The sequence below is a fragment of the Astatotilapia calliptera genome, chromosome 11, assembly GCF_900246225.1.
Source record: "Astatotilapia calliptera chromosome 11, fAstCal1.2, whole genome shotgun sequence".
Lineage (NCBI taxonomy): Eukaryota > Metazoa > Chordata > Actinopteri > Cichliformes > Cichlidae > Astatotilapia > Astatotilapia calliptera.
This window is the reverse complement of record NC_039312.1, coordinates 4,689,842-4,700,714: the sequence shown is the minus strand read 5'-3', so window position 1 is coordinate 4,700,714 and position 10,873 is coordinate 4,689,842. Positions and strand designations below refer to the sequence as shown.

The window sequence follows — 10,873 nt, the reverse complement described above, 5'->3', positions numbered from 1 at the left end:
TTTTATGGTCAAACTATGTGATTTTCCAAATGTGTGTGTGTGTGGAGTAAAATGACCTTGTTCTTATGATGTTGTCACCGTGAATCATTTAGGATTAACAACACAAATTGTATCGATAGCAGAAACAGTCTTATAACTTATAATTCTCACACGTTACCGCTAGTTTTACAAACGCAGTCTTCTTCAGCTCTGTTTATGTAGCTTTTATGAAACTGATTTTCCATAGTACAAGTAGAATTTAATTTTTCTTTGCTCTCCAGTATAAATGCAATAATTTGCAGGCTTTTTACTGAAACTCTCACAATGCAACACTCAATGCTCAGAGCTTCATATATCAACAGCTCTGAAAATATCTTCTTTTTTAAAGTAATGTAGGACAGGATCTCTCACTCTCTGTGTCTCAAAAAAACCCAACTAAACTGGCAATCACCACTAAACAAATGAAAGTAGTTTATGGCTTTTTTATCAGCTGCATTTCTTTCATTTATGTATTGATCCCATTGTTTATTGGTAATGCTTTTAGGTCACTGTTTTAGCATGTCTGCCTCACACTCCATTTAAACAGTTTAACAGATAGTGGGGTCTGGTAAGGAAGTTGGGGGGAAGCAGACAACTCCACAGGAAGAGTCTTTTTGTCTTTTCTCCACTGTAAAAGATAGCAAGGCAGTGTGAAACTTTCTTTGCGGGAAAGACAAAACTGAGAGCCATGCTAGGCTCAGTGAGAGACTCTGCTCACCCTCTGCCCCAGCGATGGCAGTCCCTCACCAAGCTTGATTTCTGTTCTTTGTCTTGATTAAAGAATGTTAGCTACCGCTCATCGCTTGTCTGCAGGCTTTATTAAATGGAAAACTTCCACAACAACCTCTAAACAGTGGTTTATGGCTTTTTGTCACCTGCAACACCATGTAACACTTGGATGTTAGATTCTTTTACCAGTCAGTGTTGTTAGCCCCAACCCCCAGGCTCCAGGTATCTGAGCTCTAACCCTGGCTGCCAAATGTCCCCCTGAGGCCTTTGTGCCTTTTACCACCAGACTAAGTTTGTACTCCTATCTACTAATATTATTTTATTTTTTTATTATAGCACAAGGTTCAGTTAGGTTACTACTTTGACTTCCTCAATTTGAGCACATTTCTGACCCGATACTTTATCAAGCTTTTACTCGAGTGTTTTTGACACTAGCAGCTGTACTTCTACTTAAGTGAAAATTGCCTGCAATTTTGCCACCTCAGTTGCCACTTTTCTGGAGTTTGTACACTTTTTATATTGAAACGTTCAACGTTTTACGTGTTCTCCTTGATCACAGTTCTAAACAAGTTAACTTTCTTCACTTCAAAGTAACCCAAAAAAGAAACTATATGTCCAGTTCTCTTTACTCCAAACCTGGTTTAAGGCTATGCTGTTGTTGTGATATGGCCATACAAATAATATTAAGTTTAATTAATCTTAAAAAAAAAAGGCTGCTTCATGGCTACCTGTTCAGAGAAATTGCAGACTTTTATGGAAACTGTCACAATGTAACACTCTCACTGTCAAAACATGGTTGATCCATGTTTCTATGAACACTGATTAATATATCAACAGCTCTGAAAATCCTTTTTTTTTTTAAGTAAAGCAGAACAGGATCTCTGTATCTCTAAAAATCCCAACAAAACTGGCAATCACCTCTAAACAAATGGAAGTAGTTTATGGATCTTTATCACCTGCAACACCATGTAACACCTAGATGTTAGACTCTTTTACCATCACATTTGCAAGGGTTTATGTGTTATCCTTGATCACAGTTCTAAATAAGTTAACTTTCTTGACATAAAAGTAGCCCAAAGAAGACAAATATATGTCCAGTTCTTTTTTACTCCAAACCTACTGATCGGAAAACATTATGTGATGCTGGAAGTTTTCATCCTATCCACCTGCAAACAAGTTTACCTGTAAGCCAACACATTAGACGTAAGCAAATTTGTGAAATTCCTGAACAATGTGCTTTGTGGAGTAGCAGTAGTACTAGAACTAGTACTAGTAGTCCTAGTATTCTGCAGCAACCAGGCTTCAAGAGTGATCACTCTTCTGGCTTTCAAATGGTGAAAACATGTCACAGTCTTAACCGCAAATCAGAAATGTTGGTAAATTTAAAAAGGAATTTAAACGTCAGCTTTGACATAGACACAGACTTTATTAATGCCACACTCAGGAAATTCACATGTTACACATGATTTAGCTCACCTGCTAAATCCCCAGAGCAATAACCACATCAGCATCATTAGCCTGAGTGTTGATCCTCCAGGTGAGTGAGTGAGTGAGTGAGTGAGTGAGTGAGTGAGTGTGTGTGTGTGATCAGAGGTGAAGCTGCTTTCTGCAAAGTCTCATCAACAACATCTTTAGAAACAAACATCAACAACCAGGAAGAGTCTAAAAGCACTAAATATGAAACAGACCATTTACCATACCCAACACTGAGCTCCTGCACAGTCAGATGGAGTGAAACATAATGTCCCAGTGGTGTTCTGTTGGATTTAGCAGGTGAGCGTTGTTGCCAGTCAAAACCTTTTTGGAAACTCTTTACAAGAATCAATGTAATTATTTGTTTTACTTGAATCAAATGTATTGGTTTATATACCTGAAATAAAACTTTTTTTTGGAAACCCGTTACATCAAATAAAACTTTCTTGGAAAAGCATTGCAAGAATCAATCGAGTTATTTGTTTTACCCCATTCAAATCTATTGGTTTCATTACATCAAATTAAATAATTTTGGAAACCCGTTACATCAAATAAAACTTTCTTGGAAAAACTTTACAAGAATCAATGTAATTATTTGTTTTACTTGAATCAAATGTAATGGTTTATATACCTGAAATAAAACTTTTTTGGAAACCCTGTACATGAAGTAAAAGGTTTTTGATCTTGTAAGTTCTGGCTTTAATATTTCAGCTGATAAAGTGACTTCATACAAACTCTGTGTTAGAAAAAGGGGATAGTTTACTACATGCTATAAAAACACAATCCTTAATCTTTTATTTTGCAACTTTATCTTTCTGTTCTGGTTTTTAGAGTGATTGTTTTATTGACTCGTACTTGGGAATCACCCTGTGTGAGAAAAGGATAAGCTGGGAGAGAATACAGCATTATACAAGCAGAGTGTTTTAGCTGTATCCGTAGATCTAAGACATAAACCTGTTGTTAAAAAAGAATAGTTAAACTGAAGTGCAGATTTAATTTTAAATTATTTCACGAACTGTCCCAGGAATTACAGAGCGCTTTATACTGATATGGTAAAATTCTCTGAGTGTATTGGTTGTATATGACAAGTATTTGTAAATCATTAGTAGTTACTCTTGCATAGGTGTTTTGCTTGTTTTAAATTTGTGCACTATTTATTTTATTTTTTTTTAATGATATCTCTAATTCACTATTTTCTTGTTGGCCTTGTTGTGTGTACCTCACAAGTCAAATTAACATTGTGATGGAGCAGTCACAATACACCCGCACGAGACACAGTTTGATTTTTCTAACACAGAGTTTGTAATGAAGTTCACTTTATCAGCTGAAAATATTAAAGCCAGAACTTACAAGATCAAAAACCTTTTACTTCATGTACAGGGTTTCCAAAAAAGTTTTATTTCAGGTATATAAACCATTACATTTGATTCAAGTAAACAAATAATTACATTGATTCTTGTAAGTTTTTCCAAGAAAGTTTTATTTGATGTAACGGGTTTCCAAAATTATTTAATTTGATGTAATGAAACCAATAGATTTGAATGGGGTAAAACAAATAACTCGATTGATTCTTGCAATGCTTTTCCAAGAAAGTTTTATTTGAATGTAACGGGTTTCCCAAAAAAAAGTTTTATTTCAGGTATATAAACCAATACATTTGATTCAAGTAAAACAAATAAATTAGCCCAGATTGGTTTTGACTGCTTCAGCAATGAAGCTTGCCACCATAGAGTAGGGCTCCATCCCTGCGTACAGCTGATTGAAGAAACGGGGATGACCTACAGAGATGGGACAGAAATACAGTACACAGCTAGGATCATATACTAACTATTAGTGTGGCTTTCCTTTTAATTTGATAACATTTGTGCTGAATCATACACTTCATATTGGTGCAATGCAAATTTGTGTCACAGTCACTCAGTATGCAAGCACATCGATGAACAATTATGTATCTGGCTGTCAGGAGACCTACTTAGAGGCTCCTCTGATCTTGAAATTTGGGAAGTCGTCAAATTTGTCAGATCTTAACACTTTCTCCTCTTAAATTTTAAATCCAAGAGCATTGCATATAGACAGCTTACATCAAATCTGTCTGTAGAGCCCAGAGATATTCATTTTGTCTTCAGTTACTGACTGATTGTGCTTTTTCATGTCCTGTAAACTGGGGCATTGAACAGATTGCTTCATTGAGCACTGATGCTTATTATTACACAATCAGGTATATATTGCATGGCATATGGCTTGTGGGAAACAGAAGAAGCACCAAAAGTGAAGCTGTCATCATTAGAAATCAGTATGACAAATTGTAAAGGCAAGAAAATGTTTAGTTCAAATTTATGTTCAGTTTAAGTTTACAATAAGAGTTCTGGTTTGTTTCTTTTTGGTTTGGGCACATCATGTTAGTTGTTTTTCCTCCAAAGCAGGTGCTTAAAAATGCACATAACATAAATACACACCGTTATATACTGTAGGCAGTCGCTGAAAGTTATGAACACTCACTGGTCTTGACACTATATCTGATGGCATCTCTGCATCTCTGCAAGATCTCAGACTCCGGCTCTCCTCTGTCTCTCAGCTCGAGGTCCAGCAGCTTCTTCAGCTGCTCGGGGGAGTGCCACTCACAAACCTGGAAAACAGGCACAGAGGTGTCACTGTCAAGGTCAACCAATAACCATACTTGAAGCATATTTTACACTATCCACCATCTAAAGAGACAAAACTAAAAAAAAGCATGTTAAATATAAATTAAATATAAATATATATACATATAATTTGATTACTTTAGACAGAAACAAACAATATAATTATAACTTTAAGATTCAGTTCTGTTGTTAATGTTTTTTAAATGCTGCTGATTTTAAATGCAACCACTAACCAGTGCTTTTCCTTATTGGTCATTTACATACTGTTACAGTGATGGATGTTTATATTAAATATAACTACAGTGTCAGCTCACAGCTTTGTCTTTGTTCTGTATGACGGGTCGATGTCTTTAAAATGTGAGAACACCAACCTTTGTTAGGGAGGGCCAGCCAATCACAGGTAAGTTGGTCTATAATATATATGGTTTAACAAGTAAACAAAAACAAGCTAATACAGCTCAAACTTAAGGGCTGTGCCAAAGCACGGTGTAAGATAAAATAATCAAGGATTTTATAATCCCCTGCAATTAAATGGAATTTGAATGAATAATTAAAATGTAATTATATTTTCATGCAAATTCGCAAATACTTAAATGTAGGTACACTATAATAAATATGTCAGGTTGCTACACGAAACAAAGAATATTTAAACTGTAAGTAAGTGTATGTAGTCTTTAAATAGTCATAATTAATTTTAGGTGGTACATGTGTAATTTTAAGTCTTGCATAACTTCAGGTGTGTTACAGCAAGTGTAACAAATTATTATAATCGTTTTAAGTACTGCCAAGCTAATTTTTGGTAATTTTTTGGAATAACATCATGCATTGTAAGTGCGCTGCACTTTCCTGTAAACTCCTTTTGAAATTCAAATGTTTGCTGTGAGACAACAGTGCTAATCACCACACCACCGTGCTGCCATCTGTGTAAAATTACTTACACTATAACTGTTTCTTGTAAAAAACAAACTTGTTATCCCCTTATTCTAGAGTGCCAACTTTTAAATATTTATAGGTAAATATAATTGCACTGTACTTTCAAAGAAAGTAGTTGGAATTCCATGTTTTAAATCCATTTTAAATACCCTGGATTTCAAATAATAAATAAATACAACAATGCGTTACCTTCTCTTGGACGTTGGTGGCTTTCTTCACTGCCTCGTCCACAATGATTTCCATTGCTTGTCTGATAAAGGACTCTGCTATTTGTTCATCTGCAGTGGAGCTGCTCACATCAAAGCTGCCAGCTGGAGAACATTTTTCAGGTTGTGTCACAGGGGCCTGGCTTTCGCAGGACTTCACACCTTAAAAGAAAAAAGAAAAAAATGGGCCTTACTCTGTCTCATAAGTACAACATTTTTTTGTCCCCTTGTTGCATAAAATAAAAGAAAGGAACAACACATGTCACTTCATTACCCAGTCCTGCTTCTAGTTTCTTAATTTTCCCTCTGATTCCAACGATTTCTTGATTCACTTCAAATTCATTTCGAGGCATTAAGATCATGAATGAAAGAAACAGCTTTCATGTGATGGCAGCTTTATACATTTGTGATTTTACACAAATGTTACTTCCAGTTTAATGTTGCATAATTATCATAAAAAAATAAAGCAGCTGCATAAATGCACATATTTGGCAGGATCCATCTGCTCTGCCCTTCTAAATGCACATGTGGGGAACCAAAAAGGCAGAGAGAGCACAGAAAACATGAAAAGAAGGAACAGTGGAGGGAGGTGGGTTTGCAAAGCAGCATGTCGAGGCAGCAGCGACTCCATGCAGGTTGGAGCAGCATAAATAGCACACACCATGTCTAATTTGCCAATAGGATGCACATAACATATCAGCCGAGTCATCAGATAATGTGGGCTGGCACTGAGATGAGCTGATAGGCTGATTGCAGCCCTTCCTGACTCTGCGGATTGCTTGAACTAACCCTGTGCTCAAGCGTCACCTGCCACTTAACTGTACTTTACGTTACCTTTTCCCTGTGTAAGTGTAACTTTAAAATCTCACTGTGCTATGCCCTCTCATGTCTTGTCATATCTTTCTTGCACTCCTTTGGCATGATTGTCCAAGTTGTCACCTGACCTCTGAGCTGACTGACCTCTGGCCTTGTCAGTTATGGCAACAGTCCAAATTGTAGGACTTAATGAACTCAGTCACCCTCAAAACAAACTGCTGCTTATCTTTTGAACTCCATTCCAGTAATTCAATTAAAGACAAATGTTACTTTTCAATTTGAAAAGAACAATTTCAAATTCAGTTTTTTTCCTTTTAGCGTTATCTCAAGGCCGGGCTATTTCCAGCAGATACAGAGCAGTGCAGAGAGATAACAAATAGAATATTTAAAGGTCTTTAAAGCGACAAGTTTAGATGTGTGGAAGCCTTTCTGAGGAACTGAGTTAAAGAATTCAAAATACTTTTTTACTTTTTAAAATGTTTTTCCTTCCCTCTGAGTGTTGTTCCAAAATTTGATGAGGTTATCAAGCTCAAAACATCATTTTTAGTTGTTATTCTTGCAGGAATACTGATTGATTTCTACTGTGCATGAATAAAATATAAAGAATAAAAATACAAAATGACTTTAAACATATCAGAGCATTACATTTATGAAAGAATATAATTTATAGCGCCTAAAAAGATGCAGCATGTGCTAGTTTGTGCTAAGTGAAGTGCATATAACATAAGTGTTATAAGTGATCTTTTGCAAACTAAACTAAAAGTTCCACTGAAAAAGTCTTACCATTAATGTGTCTCTCCATATTTGATGAAATTTCCCAGCTGTGATGCTGCCTTATTTTGTGCCTCTTCTTTATTGCACATTACCACTAAGCCGTCCTATTTATACACAGAAGGACGGACTCTTCTGATGTCATGGAATTTCCCAGATCTGGGTTTGGATGCACAGTAATCAGTAACATCTGCACCACTACACAAACTTACCAGCTAATACCACTGATAGTTATGCTGACTTATGTTTTTACTGTACCTTACTGTTCTTTGATTGGAGGTTAAAAAAGAAACCCTGCACAATGCAGCTGTACAGTTATGGCCGTGAAACACAGAAATAGACGTGCAAAAGTGCATCAAAGAGAAGTGCAATTGATCTCAAGGTTGTGTAACAAACGTTTAGGTAGCTGCATGCAGCTGAGCACCACCAAACTGCTGGACTGAACATTGTCCTTTTACCCCTGTTGTGGAAAATTACTGAAACTGCCCTTACTGTGGAAAGTTACAGAATCTCTCAATTTCGGTTATGTGGTGTATTTTATTGATAGCTAAAAAACAAAACAAAAAACATAATTAAATGCATGAGCTTCAGCAATTAGCAACAGCAAAAAAAGCAAAATGATGTGCACAAAAAGTCCTAGACAGGACATGAGAAGGAGTATTTTTTGTGTGTGTTGGAAAAGGACTCCAAGTGGTTAATCTTTAGCTTAAAATATAATGAAAACACATTTCTGGCCAAGGTGGCGTGTGCATTACAAGGATGCTCAGAAGTGGCAGAAACAGCGATGATTATAACTAGGATGATAATGACAGTTACAGAATGCATTCGCTTCAACTGGGTTGACAAATGAAGCCAAAAACTGCACTTCCTCAAGCTGCCACTTGAGGATTGCTCCAATGAGTGTGGACTCACACAATGGCCAACTTTACAGCATTAAACAGCACGTTTACAGCGTGTATGGACAACCTCTCCTTCATAGAAACTGTAAGGCGGGTGAAAAGAAATCATCACAGAGTTATACTGATAAGGCCTTCAGTTAAGCCTGCGGCTCCTTTGATTGACAGGTGTTCCAGCACTGGCAGTTGTAACCCATGGTGTTTCACTCCTTCTAAATCAAGTCACTGATGTGGACGTCTCAACCATGTTTGTGGCGTTGGCGCCTTTTGGATAATTTTTAATGGGAGTTTTGGTGAGCAGCATTCTAGTATTTTATTAGTCTGTTACTTAGCATTATATCCTGCCGGGCATGCATTGAGTTGGATCCATGCATAGCAAAAGTCCAGTAGCAGTTTTTTTCCCTTTAACCTCTTGCCTTTATCAGACAGCTGATTTGGGGAAAAAAATCATTAAAGAATGATAAAGTTCATACAGTTTGTAACCCTTACCCATTATTGAACCTACATGCAACGTGGAGCAGTTGAGCAATAAAGCCCTGCAGCTTTAGTACAGCACTGTAACAGGTTTATGCTGCTGCAGACCCACAACCATCCTAAATCCTCTGCTACTGATTTATTGCCTTCCTAGAGAGAAGGAGGGGCTTCTTAGAAACTGGAGCCTTCATCTTAGAGATAAGATAAGAAATAAGCGGCATCAATATCCCTTAACGCAATCCAGAGACAAAGTTTTAAATGGAAAAGATTGATTTATCATTAACTATTAATTATAGTCCTGGGAGCTCATGCAAAAATGTAAAATGCCATTTACTTTTAACCCTCTCATGCACAACCAAGTCCTGCAGTGGTACTTCTGAGTAAAAAAACTCATAAAATATGTATGTGGGGTAGTCAGGTTGTTAGTTTTTAATTGTTGCAAATCTGCAACGCCTGCCTTGAGAGGGTTAAAAAATGTTTCCAAACACACTGATCCTGTTAAAAAAGTGTCCACAGCTGTTTTGCCACTTTGTTGGCTGCAGTCTCATCTATTTTTCATCTTTTTTCGTTTTGCACTTCTTTGTCTTCATGACTGTTAGGACCTCCAAGCCTGTAGTTATGTCTTTAAGTCTGACATCATTAGCCATGTCTGGGCCCAAACTCCGCTGCAGGTCCCTAAGTCAAATGATCATTGCAGCATTACTGAGAGTTGAAAAACTGTCTAAATTCTTTCATCTGTAACAAAATGATCAGTGTGGCTGCTCTACCAGGTGTAACAATCCGGTCGTAAAGTCTGACGTCACTAGCCGCGTCTGGGCCTAAACTCCGCTGCAGGTCCATATATCAAACGATCACTATGGCATTACTGAGAGTTGAAAAACTGTCTAAAGTCTTCCATCTTTAATAAAATGATCAGCGTTCTGCTCTACCAGGTGTAACAATTGAGTTTAACATTCAGGCATCCATGAAAACGGAATTTATGACATTTAACGGAGTTAGAAGTTAGCAGGAAGTTAGCTCGCTAGCTTCTATCTAAATACAATATAGCATGTCCTGACTGCGGGGTTTTGGAAATTAAAACGTACAGCTCTGTTATCACTTCCAACATAAATGAAAACAGAAAGCTAAACAGCAGTGATGTTGTAGGGTTACTGAAGTTTGGGTAGCTGATATATAATGATGTGCTACGTGACCGCTAGTGACACAGCTATGTTAGCATAATATAAACAAGCTAACTGTTTTTCCACTCGATAAAAGTTAACGTGAGTGTTCTCGGTGGTCAGGAACAAATGTAATCGCATGGCAGGATGCTGTAAAAGGACCAAACTTCAGCCAGGAGAACAACTGAGATAATCCATCCACAATACGAGGTTAGTCATTCATATACTGCTGCATGGGCTGGGCTGTAGTTACATCCTAAGGTTTTAAAAACTGAGCTTAAATAAATGATTAGCGGTAATAAAAGCCGAGGGAGGTCAACAGTGATCACTGACTGTTTTAGGAGCTTTTTGAGATCAAATAGAAGAAAATACAAAACATTAAACATGTTAACAACACAAAAGCCATATTAAACGCAGACTACTTTAGGCCCGGAAGTAGGATTCCTCACGTCATCACTTAACGACCGGATTAAATTTAACATCCAGGCATCCATGAAAACTGAATTTATGACATTTAACGGAGTTAGAAGTTAGCAGGGAGTTAGCTCGCTAGCTTCCATCTAAATATAATATACCATGTTCTGACTGAGGGATTCTGAAAAAATTTAAACGTACAGCTCTGCTATCACTTCCAACATAAATGAAGACAGGAAAGTAAACAGCAGCGACGTTTGTAGGGTTACTGAAGTTGGGCTAGCTGGTTTAAAATGATGTGCTACATGATCGCTAGCGTGACAAAGCTATGTTAGCATAAC

General features: G+C 37.0%; 1 protein-coding gene across 1 annotated transcript; it reads right to left on the bottom strand.

The window, feature by feature from the left end:
• Positions 1–3,900: 3,900 nt before the first annotated feature.
• On the bottom strand, positions 3,901–7,887 carry LOC113032035 (acidic amino acid decarboxylase GADL1-like). Its single transcript, XM_026184676.1, has 5 exons — positions 7,847–7,887; positions 7,601–7,747; positions 5,985–6,163; positions 4,720–4,846; positions 3,901–3,998 (listed from the first exon to the last, which is right to left on the bottom strand). The coding sequence occupies exons 2-5, from the start codon at positions 7,617–7,619 to the stop codon at positions 3,901–3,903; spliced, it is 423 nt and encodes a 140-aa protein (XP_026040461.1). The 5' UTR covers positions 7,620–7,747; positions 7,847–7,887.
• Between the last annotated feature and the right edge of the window lie 2,986 nt (positions 7,888–10,873).

Bases quoted from the DNA above. Each gene is read 5' to 3' on its own strand.
- LOC113032035 (XM_026184676.1), bottom strand. The intron at 4,847-5,984 runs GTAACGCATTGT...CCTGTTTTCCAG, and splicing joins CCACCAACGTCCAAGAGAAG to GTTTGTGAGTGGCACTCCCC. The intron at 3,999-4,719 runs GTGAGTGTTCAT...CCATCTCTGTAG, and splicing joins CAGATATAGTGTCAAGACCA to GTCATCCCCGTTTCTTCAAT.